Source organism: Sitodiplosis mosellana, unplaced genomic scaffold (genome assembly GCF_009176505.1).
Source record: "Sitodiplosis mosellana isolate CC-2019 unplaced genomic scaffold, AAFC_SMos_1.0 Smas_scaffold_6197, whole genome shotgun sequence".
NCBI lineage: Eukaryota > Metazoa > Arthropoda > Insecta > Diptera > Cecidomyiidae > Sitodiplosis > Sitodiplosis mosellana.
In genome coordinates this window covers 3722524-3745398 of record NW_022601438.1, presented here as the reverse complement: position 1 = coordinate 3745398, position 22875 = coordinate 3722524, and the positions used below count along the sequence as shown (strand labels likewise).

Below are 22875 nucleotides of genomic sequence, written 5' to 3'. Positions count from 1 at the left end.
ACAACTTAATCATCATCGATGATTAATTAATCAATTGCACAATCACTTAATCATGATTAATAGCGATTAAGTGATTAAGTGCCATCTTAATCATCCGAAAAATGATTGTGCAAGTGATTAAGTAATCGCAAAACGCCCACCTGTACTGTGCATATGTGCGAAGCGGATATTGATGCAAAGTTCTCACTCTTGTGATGTTGTGTTACTTGAACGAAAGAAGGCGCATCGAGTATAAACACACACTGACGTGTTATTTATTTTGTTCTAACTATTACTTCGAACCTGTCATTTCCTTTAACATGATTTATATATTTGCATGTTTTGTGGTTTTTGCTGTTTTTAATGACCATTCCATCTCAGTCTTGCATTCGATTCGATCGGGGCTGTTGCTAGTCGTTGTGCATCTCGACCGATTATTGAATATATGCACACAAACGGTCGTTTGCGAATGTGTGTATGATGAAATTACTGAAATTATGGTTCAAACGCAAATCTCAAACGTTTTCTACACTCATTACGGTACAGTTTGATTTTGAAAAGCGCGTCATGCAAAACAAAACATTGTTACATGCGAAAGTAGTCGCGTTGTGTGTCGCCAATGCAAATTCCAACCAAAGATTAAGCGATGGAATCTTCTGCGCATCATTATAATAAGCGTTTTAGAAAAAAAACCGTCGTGTAACGGTCGATCATACTTAGGAGATAAGCAAGTTGTAATTAAAAATACACAGACACAAACACAAACAACAGCAACGACGACGACGAACAAAAAACTATGTCATTCGAATCGTGCTGGACATTTTCCATTAGAAAATGTATTTTTCATTAGATAATAATGTGTGTTTCATTAGCATCCAAATCGATCTTAATGGCAGTCTCAATCGAATTGAGTGCAAACGCTCAGCCAATTCACATCTGATGATATTTAAATAATTAAAAAAGAAACCATCCGCAATTTGAAGTTCAAATGAAACGAAACAAAAAAGAAAACAAATCGTAAAACCGTTTTTCCTCGCAACTCATGGGTTTTCTGTGGTGAAAGAAAAAGAGTCGTCTTTATTTTCATTCTAGGAACTAGCAATTCCCATGCGGTTCCGTGTTCCAATCATCATCGTATACACAAATGTCTTGGTGAACACGCTTTTTCTACGGCTTTATGGTGAGCGTTTGTCTTTTGCACATATGTCTATCTTTGTATACATAATTCATTGGCATCTTGTACCGAATAATTTCGTAACAAATGCTTAAATCTTGGCTCCTACATTTTGCGCACCAAACCATAATGGCAGCATCGCAAAAACAAAGAGTTCTTGGCAAGAGAGGTAAAACGAGAGAGAGAGAGAGAGAACGAACATGCGAAATAGACATTCTTGCAGTGTGAAAATTCCATGATACCCACAGTATACGGGGAAAGAAAAAAAAACACCGAACGAAGAATGAAGCAGCAACATTGTTCTGTTCTATTGCGGTAAAAATACGATGATTTAGTAAAATAAATGTATTCTAATGTTCTTTTTTGTGCCTCTCTCTCTCTGCGTATGTGTGTGTGTGTGTCTGTTCATTCGGTGAGCGTCATCATAAGCTGCTGCACCACAGACAAACGCGGCAGGAATGTAGCGGATTTGAGAATACATTGTAACAAGTGTTTGGCTTTATTTCACTATTTTCAATTCACAATGAAAACCAATGATTTAATAGCCATTTTGATTTAAAATATACAATTTTGGTGGCGATATTCTCTATTCAAATCGAGAAAAAAGAAGAATTCGCTGTGTGAATCAATTTCGAACGATTCTCTCTGTCTCTGCACCTCTCGTTCTCTCGTCAAAATGGAAATGGAATCCAACGATTGTTTTATTAATGGCATTTGGAAGCACGACAACGAACAAGTTACGCGCATATCTACCATCTTTGGAAAGTCGAAATATTTTGGCTGCCTTCTTTTTTTTTCTCTGCTCGTCTTTTACTCTCGATGGGTATTCACCGATAAAGTTGTGGCATGAGAAAATAAAAATCGCACACACGAAAAGATAGTCAAAGACTTTTCAAATAAGAACGGCCGTAGAACAACAACATCAACCAATTGGATAGTTATTTGACATTTAATGTGATTTGTGCTGTCCAAAATAGCCGAGCCATTTGAATGAGTTAGTGCCCAATTTGACGTTCTAAAGCTTATAATTATGATTACATTCTGACTCTCTTTCCATTTCGTTTCCGAATTCGGTCTTCGAAATTCCACGGCGGCAACGGCGGCCGATTGAGCTTCGTGACCTTTTCACAATCAAAATTCATTCTCGAAATTTTACTCGGTGCAAACGAGCGAGTATGTGCGCGTGCATGCTCAACCTCCGTAAACTATGTACTCTTGCGCTTGTGCTAGTCTCTTCGATGTCTATTAAAACGAAAATGTGGATCGTTTAATTTAGTGTTTGCTATAATTTAATGCAAAAATTATATAATAACATACAATAAAAACATTACGAGAGCGCATAGAATGGGGTTAAAGTCAGAAATGGTAAAGTAGACTGACTCTCTGTATGTTTATGGCACATGAGCTTCAATCATACATCTCTTTTACGGTGCACTGTAAAATGCAGACCCATTCCAATGTTGGTCGATGGTTTTTGTTTCATCTACGACGACGACGACGTCGCCGTTTGTTTTCGTACGCCTCGCGCGCGCTTTGATGTGTGTTTACCTCGAGATTGCAAGGGAAGGAGATCTGTGTTTTATGTGCATCTCCAACAAAATGCAAAACATCCAATTATTTAATTTATTCTCGATGCGTTTGTCTGCACTGTTCACTTAAAACAACGACCAAAAAACAACAACGAACAATAACACAATATTTGCGTATGTCTGGCGGTCTTATTTCTCTTGTTCTATAGCCACTGCGCACATAAAACACACACACACGAAAGATACAACAAAAAATTGTGCGTGTTTTGCATGAGGTGACAGGTTGAACAAACTTGATGTGCCTTCCACGTCGATTCATGCTCTGGAAATGTCTGTTATTAATGCGAATTATCAAGTGATTTTCGATGTGTAAAAAATGACTCAATCAAAACCTTTCTAAACAACAGTTGATCTGGATCAACGGCAGATGAGAAATGTCGGCGGCGGTGGTGGCGATGATGGAGGCAAGGAAAATGTGAATATCGCTTTGGTTTCGGTATTTTTCGCCTTTGTTCATCCTGTGTATTGACCGCTGTTGGAAAATGCCTAACTGAATTAAAATATGACTGATACGAATGGGATACGATTTGCATAACTGGTTCGATGGCCATTTGAAATACGTATTTTGTTCTCTACGTCTTTTTTTCCATTTAAATATACGGTGAATAAATAAAAACGGCCTCTTATAATTGGTCATCTTTGATTAAGCGACTTTCATGGTGCGAGCATAAAATGCATTCAATTCAATTCAGTTGTTGTTTTGGTTGGTCGTTTTTTTTTTTCGTTCGTCGAGTGTTTGTACGGTTGAACTTTACAGCCATTGAATTTGTGTGTACTAGAATCCGGTATTTACATATGCAGTTCCTAGTTGTTGATTTTTTTCTTCTTGCTCTCTTGTGTTGGGAACGCGGCCACGAAATACATATACACAGACGCGCCTAATGAGAGTGCTGATTTTATGGTGTAAAGACGATCGTAATAAAGATAAAGAATCGACCATAGTCTTTGACATTGCCATAGCACGACGACGACGACGGTTTGTGCAATCGTAATGACTATTTAAAACGCCATTGGTGAGCATGATATTCATCGGCGGCAGCAGCAGCAACGGTGGCAACAACTCGATCGCCCAGCGATTTGTGTACTCTGCTCGCACCGCATGCGCAGACAAATAATGGATTATTTACACATTGACGGATACACGAAGTGCAATTTTCGAACATAAAATATTTGCTCGATCAATCACACAAACCGAACGAATGCGAAAAATACTCGCTCAGCCACTGCAGTGGCTCAGTTCAACGGGGAGAGAGAGCGAGAGAGAGCGGGAGAGAAAGCGAGAACAAACCAAGCACAAAGTCAGCATAAAATGCTTTAATTTATCAATTTTGATGGACGGCAACCTGGAATTATTAGTCTGGATGCTTGACGTAATCCGTTAATAAGTCAAGAGCAAGCGAAAGAAACAAAAAACACATCAAAATTAACGAGTTCTAGTACAAAGAGTGTATGAGTATAAAGTTGTTGACATTATCACACATAAATGTATCTAAGCAAAGTAACAAGAAACAAAATTGCCAATTGATCGTTGGCGCACGACTGTTTGTGACTCATTATTGGTTTTATCGCATAGGAAAAAAATTATTGCCATTTTCCTTTCACAATACAATCGTGTCAAATGAAGTATTTACAAGGTATTATTAAAATAAATCTATCCAAATCGGCGACCTTACACTTTTCACTTGCTGATGGCAATGTGTCAGCCACTTAGCCCATCGCCAAGAGCGCTCTGTATTTTAGATGTGTTTATTTCTCTCGTTTCTATCTATCTGTCCCTCTATCTTTCTTTCTTTCTTTTTCAAATGGTGCACACGGAGGCCCATTTTAATCTCATTTCAATTATACCGTGGTGTGTTATTTGCCTGAGTCTCGTTGCTTATTTTGGCATTGTACGTATCTATGGGCGACGAGTATGTGTTGTTCGTTCAGCTTCTGCGCTTCTTTTTTTCCCCCTGTAATCATTATATTACTGTGATCATTTGAGCCATCATTACACATGGCAGAAAAAACACACCATTCGAAAGCTTGGGCCAACACTTATTTCGATTTCGATCAATTCCAGTCAGATCTTTCTTTCTCTTATTTCATCGATCAGCTGAGCAATGTGTGAGTCTGTGTGTGGGATTGCGACTTTTCGTCTCTCTCTCTCTCTAGCTTCACTCTACCGCAAGAAGCGTATATAATGATCAATAATGTGCAATTGTAGCTATTTAAAAAATGTGTTAACACGTGTCAATAGAAATTTCATTATTCCCAATTGAAAATATGAAAAGAGACGAGAAAAGAAAACAATTTAAACACCGATCAAAAATGCGGCACCCAATGGCCGCATGGACAAACGATTTTCTGTTGCAGCAATATACAATTTGATCGATTCTCAAGCCATGAACGGTTTTATGTTTCGATCTCTCGTTCAAATGGGTTGGTCGCGTTTTTTTATCCTTCAATGGAAAAATTACACGCGAGATTGGCGCTCTTTATATAATCGACAATTATGTTTTATTACACATTTTTGCGATTTTATGGTGTTCGAAGCGCGTTGGTTGAGCGTTATGTTAGGATTTAGCTGTTGCTACCACTTTTGCTACTCGCGGTTATGTTTAGTTACATTTTATACGATTTAGAAATTCAGTTGATTGAACTTGTTGTTCGAATAAGCATAAAACTGACCAAAAATGATCATAACATTCAGATGGATGTCAGCGATCGCATAGCATGGATATTTGATCGATATCGATTAAGTGGCTGCTCATGTTTGATTTTTAAATTTGGCTTATTTCCAAAAGAAGTGATTCACTGACGTCACAATATCTCGTAAACATGAACGCACACACGCACGCCTTTTTGGTTCGTGATTTCAATCAAATTGAAAATCGACATACAAAACGATATATGTAATTTGATGCTTGTTGCGATTTCGATATGCCTATTGCATGCTTTAAATCGATAATTATAGACGTATATGATCAATTGGAACAAAATCATCACCTCACCTCTACTCTATCTACAGCACATAATCAAAGTGTTTAGACAAAACAAAAATTAATTCGTTAAATGTGGTTTAAATTGATGTCTCCCACGAACGAAGCCACCAAAGGGAATACAGCAACAGCGAACCAAGAAGGAAAAATGAAACATGATAGAAAATGAGCATCAAAACGAGCGCAAAATGACGATAACATCTAATCTATCAATGCGATCGACGCGACGAAATTAGTAAAAATGGTATGTTGGTCGCTCTGCCAAGTCGCTGTTAATGGCTAATGGAAAACGGCCTATTCAAATGAAATCTAAATGTCTCGATGGGAATTTCAAGTGTGCATTTGTTTTCGATTCAGCTTCATTCAACTGATGTATTCCATTCGTACGTTCGTTCGTTTGGTATGTTCATTGTGAAGGTAAGAAAATGGTATGTAAATAATGATGATCGTCGATGCTGCTGCTGCTGCTGCCGCTGCCAATGGAAAAGCAAGCGTAAACTCATAATATAATTGAGACTGCGTATGTCAGAAGATGGTGCGAACTGATGAAAAGGGCCTCATCATCATTTTTTCACTCTCCCATCATCCGAAATACGTTCGGTTTCGTTAAGTTCAACTTCACTTGATTAACATTTTTATTTCACAATTTTTGTGAAATGTACACACATTGCGTTTTTATTTTACATTTTTTTTTCTTACTGTTTTCATGATCATTTTTCCGATGCGTTATTTTCCCTTGAGTGCTTCTCGCCCGCACTAAAAATCGATCGAATGAAAAACGAGCTCGAATAAACATAACAAAAGTTGAAGAAAACACACCGAAACCGACGAAGAAAATGCATTGTTTGGTGATATTCGATGCAAGAGCGGAAAGTTATTCGTGAAAATGGCTGCAATTAGTGTTTGAAACAGAGCAATTGATACAGTAATGCCTGGATGGTGCTGATCAAGGAAAAATGCATCAAGAGAAATTGAAGCGAATTGCATTCATCGGGCGAAAAACCAATAGAACAATGAAAGAAACAATTGTCTCTTTGAATGTCGTTAACTTTAACCGTGGCTTTACTGTAGCATCATCAATAAATATTTAAGAAGTAATGATGAAGAAGAAGCAAAAAACACACAATAGCATTCCGAACAATTGTGAAAAATCACAAGTGCAGAGAAAAGTTCATGAAAAAAAACGAGTGTTAGTTTTGTGTGTAACGTTGCACTTTCCATAATGTTAATTTTTAGTTGAAACGCAAGTTTGAAGCGCGAATTGCTCACATTGCTCGGCTTAGCTTGACTGCTTATCTTGTACCAGCAACATTTCTCTTCAAAATCGCTTCACTCTCTTCATTTATTTATCTGTTGTTTTTTTTTTTCTGTGTTTTGTTTTTGTGTTTCGATACATGTTGTGTGTGTTTTTTTCTGAAAACTGTCTTCATCGCTGCTGCCGTTTGAAATGCATGCGCAAGAGAAAAAAAACCACTAATTAAATATTCTATTTAGCATATGAATGGTGCGCGAATCAGCGCAGTTTGGTGGAACGCGAGTGAATTTCATATTTGGCATATTGGCTGTTGGATGTTCGTAATGGATGCCACAGTTTCGTTTGCATCTTTTCATTTTCTCACTGCTGATGTTTTTCGATACATGTATGTTGTTGAAGTGCGTGTGCAAGTGAGCACTTGCTCGCGTTCGCTGCCATATTCCGACGAATGATGTGCGATATGTTGCGAATCAAGTGGATTTTCGAATCGGTTTCATTTGAATTTTTCGTGTAAATTTACTGGAGCAAGCACTTAAGCTCACTTCATCTCACCATTTACTATTAAATGGCCACAATGATTCTCGAATTTTATGCAAACAAAAATTATTTCTTGCACTCTGTGTGTGTGTGCGCTTTATTTTTATTTATTGCTTTCTTGGTTGCTTCGTCGTCATCATGATCATCGTTGCTCGTCTTCTGTTTACCGCGAAATCATCGTGTTTATTTTCTGTGTGCGTTTTGCACAACATGCAAAAGAAGAGAAATTCCACCGTCGACTCGTCGTATATTTCAATCGGTAAAATCCGTTGTTGCCGTTGCTCTTCTTCGATAGTCTATTGGGACTACGAGAGCAACGAGCGAGACAGAATAAGACAGAGAGAAAAATACGATTGTTGAACTAATTCTAAAATACACATGGTAATAAAGCTCAAGTTTTGCTGGAAACATAGAAGTTGAAAAGAAGCGGCCCTTTGTTATGTGTCGAAGCGCGCATGAATTTTGCGCGTTCGTCACACACACACACAGCACACCGAATCTGAATTATATGTGTAACTAATTCGATATTAATCCCGCAATGCAACGAAAAGGCACACACACACACACACATTCCATGAGTGTTTCATTTGCAAATTTATTTTCATTTTATTGAAATCGAAGAAACACGCTTGAATCGTGCCTTTCGTGGCGAGTATGTGTATGCTCATTTTTCTCTCTTCATTTCTAGTACCTTCATAGAGATCGATTCATTCTTCATGGTCTATTGTTATTGATATCGCTATGTCTGGCATTTGTTGTTGCTGAATTGTTGTATGTGTTTTTTTTTCGTTCTGCGTACGATTCAGATCTTTTCAGCTGGCGACGCCGTGTATCATAAAGATTAAACTTTTGCATGAAAATATTTGCGTTGCGTTGGATGCTTTCGCCGTTGATTGGTTTATTGCGTTTACGAAAGAACATCATGGGCTAAAGAAATAAAACAACAACAACGAACGGACAAACAAACGACGAAAAAAATCACCATGGATATATGAGCATTTGCTACGCTTTTTGACTATGGTCTATGTTCTTCTTCGTTATTTTTGTTGTTGTTGGTTTTCTTTTTCTCAGTATTTTTGTATGTATTATTACAATGTCCAACGATTTAAAATGCCATAAAAATATCCATAAACATTATATGATATGAGAAAAGATATTTTCAGAGTTTTTCTTTTTATATAACGGTTTCGGGTTAGCAATGCTAACTTGGCATCAACATCAACGAAAAAAACACACACACCAACCAATATCATCTCGGTAGCTGAATAAAAAAAAAACTAAACACACCGGCTCCAGAGAGTGATCGATTGGTTGAGAAATGGTGTATTTAAAAATGAAAATAAAGCAAAAAAAAAACTCCACATACACACTCGAGCAACGGCTACAAAATCTTGGCCCAATACAAATACGAGCAAAAAACTTGAATTCCGCATACGTGAGTGAATGCGCGCGTGAGCGCGTAGTAGTGTGATTCAGATTAAAAAGCCGAACGAATGAACGAACAAACGAACGAACGAAAAAAAAAAACGGTTATCTATCACCCATTCAACGCAATGTGCTCTCGAGACTCAATTTCAGCAATATGTGTATCGACGGAAAAAAAAACAGCACACAGCATCGAATTAAGAAGAGAGGAAAAAAAAATCGCGCTACATTTTACCGTAACTTATTCGAGTTATTGTGTGTCGATGGCAGTGTATATAAAACGAAACATATGTGCGGATCACATAATACAAATACACACGTTTTGTATGTGTGCCTGTTGTACCTATGCACGGTGTGTAACAATGAGAATATTTGGTGTGTGCTTAGAAAAAGGCGCTTGCACAAACATAGGCACATGGGAGCCAACCATCGAAACAAGAATCGAAAAGAATCACAGCCACATTGTAATGTACACACAGCCAACAGACACCGACCGATATATCGAACTTAGAAAAATGATTAAGCCAATTGTACGGTGCGGTGCTATGCTACGGTGAGTGTGTGGTTTTGTTTAGTGGTTTTCTTTCACATTTTTCATTTTCCACTTTTTAAAACCACATTTAATAAAATATTTGACGGTTCTTTTTTTCCACTGTGTTCCAAGCCAAGCCAAGCCATTTCGCCAAGCCATTTTTCGACTATTGTTATTGTTGACTGCCCAATTTTCAAATTAATTTATCACACACTACCGTTTTCTTTCCTGTCTCTTCTTCTTCCTCATTGGCTTTTTGTTTTGTTCTCCAAGCCAATTCATCTCGCAGGTCGAATACAGCTTTCGGGAACTTATCATAATGAAGTTGTTAGTAAATACAAATTAGAGAATTGGATGAGATTCTTTCTTTATTACTCTTTTATTTTGGCACAATCGAGATCTTGGTGTTTTTTTTCCCTCCTCTTTCATTTCTCTTTTTTTGATTTTCTATTTCTGTATGTTGCTTTCTTGATGTGACTTTGAAACATTCTATGTCTGGGTTATGTTTTTTTTTTTTCGCGCGCGATAAACTTAAGCCATAGATTAAAGTAAGGCAGAAAAATGATTCGCATTGAGCGCCCGAATGAACAATGAAAATTTGTATATGTGATGCGGAAACAATGACAAATCATCATCAAAACAACATCAACTTAATGCTTCATTCGAATCTGTTCATCGCTGTGTGTGTGTGATTTTATGAGCAGACGCATATGTACGTTTAATCGCATCAGCACGATGAAAAGTTAATCAACAACAAATATTCGCACATGCGAAAATTGGCATGTGAGTGTGCACGAAAGTCAAGTGAACCAATTCTGCTGTTGTAAATCATCGAAATGAGAGAAAGAAAGAAGAGAAATTGAATAAAAAAAAACCATAGAAACAAAAAGAATTGCACCTGATGATCGATTGTTGTTCATGAAAGTTAACAATATTTAGGGGTTAATGATGCAGCAACAGCAACAGCATCAGTCTCAATGAGATAAATTTTCGGTTTGTGCGCACACGAAAACATCAACACGAAAACCTTGCACCAATTTACACGCGATGCCTGCATCCAGCACCAACTGTGGCATGATGACATTTATTGTGCGATTGCGTGCCGACGTCATTTCAATTGACTCAATTTTCATGTGGCATGTGTGCAAATCACTCAGCAACAATCACTTCCAAAGCCGGGAGAAACAAGAGACATAAACAGTGGTTTTATTAAATACAAACAGTGTCGAGCTAAACGTGTGATGACATCTTCATCGTTGGGGCTGTATTAATGAGGTGTTGTACATGCACAACTCATTTGCGTTACACATGCGATGCCGCTTAAATGGCCGAACAAAAAGCCTTTGGTTCACAAAACGAGACACATTTTGATCGAAATCACAGAAATTCACAAGTCAAAAAATTTGGTATGCGCGCGCACCTTCTTTTCTACTGCCGTTCGTTTTCTTCTCACTTTTCTGGATTGGTTGTTTGTTTTACGGAAAAGAATTCTTTACGATATCAGGAGAAATGAAAAAAAACAAACAGACAGAAGAAAGAAATAACAAATTCGATGTGATGATACCGTTTATTTTCATACAAGCCTCTTGTATTGTGATGCTAATGAACGAGATTGATATCGTGGCCAATGTACGATGATGGCAAGAGAAAAGACCCGCAAATCAACAATTCTAATCAAAAATGTGATGCAAACAACGCGGGCGCGCTCATAAAAATGAGTCGAGAAAAAAAAACGTGTGCACAAAACTTACCTTAATGAAGATTACCAAATAACCGTAAAGTTCACACAAACACACAAATGAAAAGAGCAACACGAAAAATTGTTTTAGAATAAAAACGGCAGTTTAGCGTTGAAGGGCGATCTAAAATCAGTTTTGCCACGATATATCGATTCAAGTAGTTCTTTCAATTCCAAATTGCAATCACGAATCAATTTTTTCTTCAATTCATTTTGTTTTCTTTTGTATTCATCCTCCTCCTTCCGTTCTTTGCGCAATTCGCTTCTAAATTCATCAACTTTACACTTTCAAGTTCACTGAAAAGGTCCGACTCGATCGATTGAAATTCAATTTTTATTCAATTCAGTTTTGTTTAATAAGAATCAATCATATATGGTGTTTTTTCATTCTTCTTCTACTTCGACGAGGAGGTTTCTCAGCTCAATTTGCATGCTTTTTTTCCCGTTTGCAAACAAATCATTTTTCTTTCGTTCTTTGATACTTAGAATTCGGTTAGCGCAAACGAATTATTTTTCAATAGTTTTTCTTTCTTTTTCTCTCGATTCAATTCACAAAAATTCCCATTTGATTCACGATTTACATTTCATTGTACTGTGTTGTGTTCGATCATCGTCGTCGGTATTTGATCAAAGAGCCAGTCTAGAACCCGCACACGTATTTTCACAATAATCACGTACTGCACATAATTTGCAACGTAAGAATAATGATGAGCGCGCAATGATATACACCACTCTGTTGTCGATATTTTACCAGTCGAGTGCGGAGAGCAATGCGCACGATGCAAATTCTCTCGTGTGCAAACGAATAAAATTCAATCACACCTATTCTTCTTTTTTCGCGGCCGTTGAACGTGCGTTCAAAATGTGTTCTCGATGCACTTTGCACAATAAAACAAAAATTGCACCAGTCAAGTCGAAGAACCGATCGATCGAAAGGTTCTGTTGGTTCAGAACCAAATAAAACACCATGAAGAAACGAACGAAAAATGTAACGACGAGCTTCAAGAGTAGAAAACAACCGTGCACCGACGGAGTTTTGTATACGTGTTCATTGGATCAGCGCGCAAAACGTACTGAATGAAGGCATAGACCAGACAACAGTTATGAGTTGTGTATTTTAAAATGAACAGCCGCAACAGCGGCTACCATTAAATGGATTTATATTTGCTGCGTGTGTATGCTTCGCGGTGCTCGGTGTATGCTGTTGATGCACGCTTTTCGCTTGCTCTCTTCCATATTCGCGCCTCTTTTCTTCTCTCACAATCGCACATGCATGCACACCGTTTGTCGAGCTGAACGCATGTCTTTGCATATAATCTCTCTCTCACTCAGATGAGCCACATACTAATCGCACATTATGTTTTTATTTCCATTTATTTTTCGTCTGTTTGTTTGTTTCGTCAGCGACAACGACGACGACGACGACGAACACACAAACCGATGGAACACTTGTATGTTTCGGTGCTCACTTTTTATCACTGTAATAAAAATCGTGAGCACCGTTGTTCGACCAATGTTAACGTTCTTCGTCGCCTCATCGGCCAATGCAATTGATCACTGTGAATTCTCTTTTTATCCCTCTCTCGGTCTCTCTTTCGCTTCGACTGTGGATACAAAACAAGTACCGATCACTGCTGATCCACACCACTTTACCAGACTCTTGAAAATTTGATACCTGACATAAAACGCTCTTTTATTTCAATTGGCAACTTTTCGTCGACATCTTCTCATTCGAATATATCCATTGCCATTATGCCATCGGAGCAACCTATTGAACGTTTCAATTGTGTACAAACAAAAGAGAAGAAATGAAGAAATTGATTTGAACGGTATTGGTGGCCTTTGACCATATACGAAAATTGTTTGAAATGTACTTGGATGCATCGATCTTCACTCAACACTCGAGCTCGAGAAGATCATAAGTGCTCAAATAATTACATAGGGCATATTTTGATATTGTGTGTGTGTTTTCAGCATCTAAATATCGTTGAACGGTTCTTTGCCTTGGGCAAACGGTAAATTGACATCAAACTGCAGCCGGCACACTGTTATCTACAGTGTCCAATCATAATGAGGTCTACCAGATACATCTTTTAATCGATTTTTTTTTCGAATAAAAAAAAGCATTTTATTATAACAAGAGCTTAATTTGAAATTTTCTTCTTTTCTTCATGCTACGCGATATGCTTCGGCTTCAAGTTATACGAAGGTTTCAAGCTGAAGCAAATTAGCTTCATTTAACACCAGTTTGATTCAAAAGCGTTCAATCAAAGCGACGAACCCAAAATTAAAAGCTTCACTTCATTTGTTCATGAGCTTATCGGTGCAAAAAGTTGGAAAATACTCTGACGGTTAAGTTGAAATACTCAGTAGCCATACCTCTCAGGCAAAAAAAAAATGCTCAATTCCAATATTTAAGCTTACTAAAAGCCAGCGATCATATAAAAGTTCCGTTATTCCATACAAAAAAAGCTGTTGATATTCATTTAAGCGCTTTAAAGCGCCCGATTTGAAAGTTTCACGAACGAAAAAGATCAAAGCTCTTACCTCTCGCAAAACGAAAGTCTCAAGTCAGTACGTCCAAATAGCGGATTCGTTTTGCTGTTTTGTCCGTCGCAATGAACACATGTGCAGAATGAATACTGTGATCCATACACACTTGCACCGCCTTCAATACCGAATCCATCGTCTTCGAAGAAACTACGCGGCGCACCTGAATCTTCTGAACTACGTGATGATCTTGACCTATGGAAACCAAAATTTTATTAGATCCTATGGATTTGATGATTTGATCAAAATGTCTATTCCAATCATAACTGGACTCAAATGAAGATGCAGAGAAAAAAACAAATCAATGATGCAATTGGAAAGTATTCATCAATAAAATAAAATCGAATGCAATCAGATCGAGCGCGCAGCCGTCGAGATCCATCATCATCATGAACATCAGAATGGATTTATTGCCAATGTGAAATTGACTGTAAATGATTGCAATTTGAATCATGGTTTGGAAATCAGCTTCCGAATTTATTTATTTTTCTTCATATACAACTCAACACGTGCTTTTCTCTCGTTTAATTACTGAGCGCGCACAATTCAAATTAATTACTGAGTGTATGTAATTTGAAATGGTTCAATCGAAGTAATTGATTCTGCGTAGTGTGGTGTTTCATTACGAGAGATAAAAATGAAGAAGAAGAAAGAAGAACAGCGCAAGTGTGCGCGCGGTACATAGATGAATGCAACGCAAATAAAAATACATAGAAGAGAAACAGAAATGTGTGCCGAACGAAAAGTTGTGCATTGAATAATTGTAGATAATAAAAGATTTATCGATATATTCATAATCACGTGTATGGGGTTGGTCTGATGCACAAGATTTGTATGATACACACAGTGTGAGTGCGCGCGCGCGATTATGGCGAGATTTGTGCGCGATAGATAGAGAGCACTAATCACTCTTTTCCGCATGAAAATTCATAATATCAAGTGAAGAAAGAAAGAAAGAAAAGAAGCCGCGCGCGCGCATACACTGTTACACCGATTTTATTATTATAATAAAGTGGTGCACTGAATCGATTCTTTGAATTCATTAAAGAAAAAAAAATAACAACATTTTTGTGCGACCAAACACAAAAATTACAAAATTAATGTTGTTTGTGCGCAAAATCAATTTTGGTTCGCACCAAATGGCTCTCTCACAAAACCCGGGTGCGAAGATGAAAACTGATAAGATTGTTTAATGTCCGGCTACGGCCGGTTGATTTGTGTAATCGCCATGGAAGTGATAGAGCATTTTCACACTTCAAATCTTCGGTTCCAAGAGAAAATTCGCACCCGATGATGATTCGCATGGTGTCGAATGTCGAAAAAAAAATATCGCCAACGTTTCGTCGTAAACTTGTATGAATAAAAAAAATCATTTCATTGGCAACATATCGCAATGAAATGAAAAAAAGAAACAGCATAATCATAATCCAGTCCAAATATCTTGGTCAGCTTGTGGCTATCGAAGCGTGTGCGGGTGCGTTTTGTTTTTGTATGTAATTTTTCGTCCATTTTAATACAAAAAAAAATGTTTGCATAAAAAAACATGCCACAAATAAACACACTAACACACAAATAAACCTTGTAATTTGAATGATTTTGATCATTATACAATTGCATAGATACACATTTCGGGTGGTGAGTGTGTGTCTGTGTGGCTTCAAGTGTGTTTCAATGCCGATTCGAATGCATAACATGCTAAGAAGCTCCCCGCCGCGTGCGAGCATGAGCATGAGAATCGTAATAATATATTTTAATGATTCACGCATAAGCTGCCTCCCATTCAATATAATTGCTAATTAAACCGGAAAAATTACACTTAAAAATCGAATAGCATAACCATATGCTGAAATCAACGAAAAACTAAAACACCAACAACAACAGCAGCAGCACATGCTCAGTGCTCGTCAGTACAATGCGTACGGTGTGAATTCTGTGTTGATTATGATTTATATGCTGTTCATGTTTGCCTATTTTATGCATGTTTTTCGATTTGGAATGTGATTGCTATGCAGCCACAATCGATATCGAGATGGGAAAAATATTCGATGCAAATATGCAAATCCGTTGACATTTTTTTTCCATTTGCGGTACGATTGGTATTTGGTTGAAATCCGGCCGTCGAAGGTTATGTTAGAAGAAAAACCAATTTATGACAAATAGAATGCTTTGTTTTTTGTTTTTATAACAAGTATACATGTTTATCTTACGCATAATCAATCAGCAATAATTGATTCAACAAAAATGTTGCTGCATTTCTATTCAGAAGCAATGATTGATGGACTGATTGGTATGGACTGGTGCTGTAATATTCGAACGATTGTGCCGAACAAAAACTCAAATCACTGGCCGATTACATATAAACAAAAAAAAAAACATTCGTTGCAACAGACAGGAGATTGCAGTGCATGCATCGAAGTCATTTATGTTGTCACATAATCGAAAAGCCACTTTGTGCACTTTCATCAGTTTCCCATCATTAAGCTTTCGTGAGTTTTTTTTAGCGTTTTCTTCAAAATGTAAATAAATGGCTACAAGTTCTTTGGCAAATTATAGATAAACATCTATAAAAATGTAACTGTTGATATGAAAATCAAAAAAAAAATTGTGTTACATTCTACTAAAATGCAATTTCATATTAAATTGCCCTTAATTGGGTAGCATAAAAAAAGTATGCGCTCGCTAAAATCCATTGAGAATCGTTAAAATGCTATTCGAAAGTCTTTGAAACTTCATTCATAAGATGATTTGTTTGTTTTTCTCCTCTCTGTGTCTCGCTTCCTCGTGATTCATGAAAAAAAAAAACATTTCGTTCCAATCGTATTTGTTTTTAACCAGATTTTCGTACTTGCCTTTTGTTTTTCAAATCGACGGTATCCACCATAATGTTCCATGTTCGATGAATCAGATAGAGAAGGAAAAGAACGCGAGAACTTTCAGGTCCAGCTGATTCGCTTTTCTTGCTTTTTGTGCTGCGACCGCCGAGTGTTGACGTTCGAGATTCATTGAATGCACCATTTGGATTATATGTCGTTGGCATGGAATTGCCCATTGTGATTTTGATTTATATGCTTTTTATTCGTTCTATTTTCCTTCACGTACAAAAAAATTTTGCTCAATTTTTGTTGTTCGCGTTCCGTTGTTATCATTGATTTGTTTGTTTTTTTTTTTTGTTCGCACTTAAATGCAGCCGTAGGCGATATATTCTGAACTAATTCACTCGTTACGTGGTTTCGTTTCGCATTTTCCGAAGTAAGTTTCGGTGTTTGCAAGTAGTCGGCGTTTTTTCATGTTTTTCATTCGTTCTCCCGCAACCGACTTGTTCTTAGTGGATTTCTTGATTATTGCACATTTCGACTGTCTTCCTCGTCATAATACGTCGCATCAGTCTTACGCTGCAAAATGAAAGGAAAAAAGAAATCGATAAATAAACGATTAACACAAATCTGTTCATCAATGAATGGTATAATTTTTTTCCAATGTTGCATTTCTAATGATCTGTATCTCAGCGACCAGAGTAAGCTGCTAATTTTAGAAATAGACACAGCACAAAAATATATGGAATGAAAGTTTAAAACACTTTCAAAACGCGTTCGCCAATTCGACACACAATATTGGTCAAAACAAAGGACGTAATTCATTTCAAACGCTAGAACCATTTTTTCTGTACTCAATTAAATTGAATAAAAACGTAACGATGTCGCCAAACCAGGCAACCACGTTGCAAGAATGTGTGGTGCCTGGTTAGAACGTACGGCTGCAGTTGTTCGATTGTTCGTGTAAACAAGAAACAGAACGAGACACAGAAAATGAAAGAACGTTTCCGATGCTCGGTCCCGAAAGTAAACTCACAGATCGATTCTGGACTGGTTAACACCATTTTAAAAACAAACTCACCAAACACAATAAATGTAGGTGAACTTGCTTTATCAGAAAACGTGCGCCGATCGTGCGAGAGAAAGAGGAAGAGAGAGAGAGAGAAGAGGCGCGCACGCACACACAATCAGTCTTAATATAGGCCACAATTTACATCACAACACATGCTACTTCAAAACAATGGGTGCAAATAGAAAGAATACACTTTTTTGTATGGCCAAAAACATATCGCTTGGACACCTTTGCTTTCAATTGAGAAAAACAGACAACGAAAACCGAACGCATTTCCAAATGTTCCATTGAGATGAAAGCCGTTTTTTTTGGACGATAACAAGAGAATCAAACACACTTGTCAAATGTCATTTGTCAACCGAAAGGTTTGTCTTTGTTTCAAATGAATTAAGTAAAAACTTTGTAATATTCACGAGAAAAGAAGCTTAAACATTTGCATATAAATCGTAACCTAAATCTTATACGATTTTAACTAATCACATCGATCGAAATGAAATGATAGAATGAATACATTTGAGAAATAGACGAGGCTCTGGAAAATTCGCCGCTCTGAAACTGCAAGAATGAAGCCATATATCCATGGAACATATATTAAATTTTAACATCTATTTTTACGTATCATCGCATTTTAATCATAGATTGATTGATGATTTATAGAATGGCGCATAGCAAAAAGCGAACTAGAAATGCAGCTTTAATTATGATTTTGCAATTAATCTCGAATCAAACCCAAATGAAGATACGCTGCGAAGCACAGTGATGAAAATATATTTGAACGTCTTGACAAATTGATCAACGAACATCTAGACTAGATTCGTGCACCGAACCCTGATGCACCGATTTGGAAGTGGTTCAATGTGCTTGAGAATGACTTTTGCCAATTATGTGTTACATATCGAGAGATGCAATCATTTCATCAGCTAAAGGTGCTATTGAACATTTAAAGAGTAAACAGGTTTAGCTAGTTTGTGTTGTTGTCGTCGTCTTCGTTCTTCTTCTGAACGTGCGCGGCATTTTCTTCAGCTACTGCATAAGAGAATCGTTCACAACAAAGAATCGTTTATCGAACGTATGTGTTTGGTTGTATATGTGTTTGTGAATTGGTTATTTTTCTTTTATCATTGGATTTCTCATTGCAATTTGCCGCTTTTCTTCTTTCAACGTTCTTGTGAGCCAGCGATTTTTTGTCTTCAATTCCAAATAATAACTCGTGCTTGATTTGTTCTTCTCGAAAGCCTTCATCTTGTGTTGTGCTGTGTGTATGTGTGTGTGTTTGTGTGTGTATGTGTACGTGTGACTCTGCCATAAAACACACATTTTTGTAACTGTACACTGTTGTAAGCCGTACAATTAATTCTGTTAACGAAAGAGAAACGCACACAGTCGCGCGCACAGACACACAAACGACACGGCCAATAAAATAGTAAGCCAATTGATTAATCGACGTTTCGATCGAAAATTATTATATTTAACCTATATTAACGTTTAAGATAATCGGAGCACATGCGATCCAATCAAAGCAAAACATATGACTCTTATCACATTCAGATCCATGCGCGTTCTTTCTCTTCTTCGACTATGAATGTGTTGTTGAGACGTTCGTTCGTTCGTTGGTTGGTTCATTCATTCGGTCGGTCGCGCGACACATTTATTTCTATGTGGTTCTCAATAAAGAAAATAGATGTAGGACAGATATTTGCCGTTCGACGAGATGTTTATGTGTTCGATATACTTGCAGTTTTTTTTCCACATATATATGGAAAATCATCGTGGAAATGTCACTCAAGACCATACTTTCCTTACGAAATAGAAATAGACAAAGGGAAATAGTATAGGTATGCATATGTATATAAAAACAACTAATCGCACAAATGCAATTGTTCATCTCGTCAGTTATCACCCATTTTTTTTTCATTCTGACTGCTACTATTCCGCTTTATTCTTTGGCGTAATTTAATGAGCTCGATTAGAAGAACAAGAAGAAAATAAAGAAGAAAAAAAACATTGGCGACCACAAAACGCTTGTTCTTTGACACAAATCCGCGATGGAATGAGCTCGGGATACTTTAGTTTCTTTTCCTCTGTGTCTCTGTATCACTTTACAATGTGTTAATGTAATAAAATGCTATTTGCATGCAGCTAAGTGCAGCATGACTGTTTTTCTTTCATTTCGATTATCTTGTTTGGAATAACGGTTGAGTGACTGCTTTAAAAACGATTTCGTCGATTTGTTGCTGTTTTTGTTGTTGCTGCTGCTGCACAAAATATGATGCGAGCAGAGAAGATGCGCCAATAAAAACCACGTACAAAAAGCATTATAATTATTTTAATATTTTTAAATTGCGATCCATGACGTCTTTTGATATGGTGAGCGCGGTGCGACGCAAAGCGGCCGGTGTGTGATGAACATTTGAATGACGTGCCAAATGATTCAAGCATTCGCGAGAACCATTGCATACGACACAGCAGTGGCAAAGGTTAACTGGGCAAGACAAGTTTCTCACACCAGATATGAAAAACCATGTGGTCATGTGCTGCTGTTGCTGCTGCTGCTGCTCCATCAGTCACACATGAAAATTGTCGATTGGTTATGCGCAACTAAAAAGTAACAGGAAATCGCCGTTTTCACAATCAACATGAAAAATTAAATAAGAAAAAACAAGAAGAAGAAGCAACAACAACACTCGATAAAAATAAAACGACGCAACAGCAACAAGATGAAAACGGTTGAATACGCTGAAAATGCGTGGAAATTTCTGCAAATCGGAGAAATCGCATGAATTCGGTAATTTGATGTAATATTTTTGTTTCGCATTGATCAACAGCATATACAGTACACACACACACACACACACACACACACGCATAATGACAAAACATTAGATTTGCATGAAACAAACATTGAAATTCATTGCAATTGCAAAATGAGTTATGCCCCAATGTAGTAATATAACTTGTTTGCTGTTTTCCGAGGTTGATGAACAGTGATCAAATGTAGCATCGTCCGTACCGTTTAAATTTTCATGCAACGAGCGAATCGCTCATTTGATCAAGTTCGGCGACAACTTTCTCATTTATTGCACATTTCTTTCATTTTTATGTGCGGCTGACTGTTTCCTTGGCAGCAAATCCGATGCACGCAACCATTTGCTTTTGTGTGTGTGTGTGTGTGTGTGTGTGTGTGTGTGTATGTGACGAAAGTGCAAATGAATGTTGCACATTTCCATTTTACTCAATTTGGTATCGTACCGCGGCGCACAAAGAATGGTGTCTGTGTGTGTAATTCAAAATCGATTATGAAATTACACAGGATGAATGGATCAAAAAAAGAGTCGATAAAAGACAAAGCAACACGCGTGAACAAAACAAGATAAAACAAAATATTGACTGATCCATTTCGATTCAACGCGATTATTATCGATGTCTATTATCTTGGTTAATGCAACACTCTCAATCGACTCGATGGCAAACAAATCAAATGATTGCAGTGTGTGTGCGTGTGTTGGAAATGTTGTGCTTTATTATTATGATTATTTCGGTTTTCATTTTTGTAACATTTATTTACGCCATTTTATTGGCACCACATTCATGGATCAACAAACACCGCTTCAATCGATACATTTTTTGAATGTGCTTAATTTTTCATTAAATCTTTCTCTCTCTCTCTCTATCCCTCTCTCTGGCTCTTTATCCGTCTCAGGCTTCATCGTATTCCATCTTAATGGATTGATTGCAACGATGATTATCTGTTGATTGGTCGTTGTCCAATCAATCGTGCTTCGACTTTTAGTCCAGCCGACCGACGGACGCACTCGTATATGTGTATTAAAAAATCATTTTTCACTCAAATCTTCTCGTTTGCAATTCAGCATATTTTTGTCGTTTTTTTTCGATTTTGTATCGTTGACTTTGTTTTTCTTCTTCTTCTTCTTCATAACGAAAGTAACATAATTAATCTAACGCTAAATTTGCGAAGAAAGTTTTAAGCGGTGGCAGCATGTTATATGCACAAGCACAGGCGCGCGCGCACACATATGCTCCGCACTCACTTAGCGAACATCGACATTAGTTGTGTCCAACCAATTGGAAAGTTGTCAATAAATCGAAATACAAACATTAAACCACCGTCCCCTATACAAGATCGGTGCGCTGCCACTTGAGAGCACCACACACATGCGGTTTGGCAAACAAATCAACTGAAACACAATACAGACAGACAGACAGACCGAATGCTTATCAATTCAAATGAGCACATACGAAAAAAACAAAGTGACATTCGAAGTTCGAACCACATTTAACCAGCGTGCTGTCAATGATTAATAGGCAAAATGCAAATGAACTGCCATAGAAAAAGTCCAACAAAACTCAATTAAAACGGCGACTCACCTAATTCTTTTATTATTGAAATTTTTTTTGTAGAAATATTTATGAATCAGATGGCGATGGTGATAAAATCCCTTTCAATTTTTATTCGGATGGTGACGGAAGTGTTACATATTTGATTCAAATCAATTACGTTACTTTCGCATTTTTCTATCGATGTTATCTCACTTATTTCACTTGAATATTCACTGGCGAACAATTCTTTTCCTTTCTCGTCGGCCTCAACGTCCCTTCTGGTGTGTAATGCACCATTAACTATTTTGAACTCGACCACAAAACACAAAACACTGATAACAATTCAACGAAACGAATGCTAAAATTGCTTGAATTCTTGTCACACTCACACTTCCCGTTATGTCGTTCCGTTAAATCTGTGCGATTTTATAAAAATCTATTCTATAAAATCAAACTGGCAAATTTCCGGTTAGAATTTTGAAGCAAAAAAAACAGTCAACGAAATTTGATATTTAAATACAATAATTCCGCTTTTTTATAACTATTTTCACCATGTATTTTGAATTCCATTCGCGAGTATCGTTTTATCACTGAAAATTGTGCAATTGTTTGTGTGAAGCGCGTATGTTATGGATTTTGCATCGTGATTTTTTTTCAAATTGCGAGCAAATGAGGGAGAGATGTGCGCACTGGCTGGTGCACCACTTCACCGTCAGATTGTGACTGATCAAACACAACAAGAACTCGACCATGAGTGTGAATCCAAAGCCAAAATACGGCCGTATGTGAACACACATGTTGAGAGAACGAAGAGCGCGCGCAGAGAGCCATACGCTACGCTAAGCTCCCACATGCTGAGGCCGCTATGCTATGTTTGTTCAGGTGAACGTTT

General features: G+C 37.4%; 1 protein-coding gene across 3 annotated transcripts in view; it reads right to left on the bottom strand.

The window, feature by feature from the left end:
* The window catches only part of LOC129577307 (uncharacterized), a 41267-nt gene extending 18557 nt beyond the window's left edge, over window positions 1-22710 (bottom strand). The window contains exons 1-4 of one of the 3 annotated variants that reach the window (XM_055464096.1): window positions 22373-22710; window positions 22032-22283; window positions 16610-17152; window positions 13758-13955 (exon numbers count right to left, since the gene is read on the bottom strand). In XM_055464096.1, the coding sequence (XP_055320071.1) occupies window positions 13758-13955; window positions 16610-16809 (398 nt within the window). In that variant the 5' untranslated portion in view covers window positions 16810-17152; window positions 22032-22283; window positions 22373-22710. Of the gene's footprint in view, window positions 1-11223; window positions 12267-13757; window positions 13956-16609; window positions 17153-22031 lie in introns of those variants that run through there. The other 2 variants (XM_055464095.1, XM_055464097.1) reach the window with 2 other exon arrangements.
* Window positions 22711-22875: the final 165 nt, after the last annotated feature.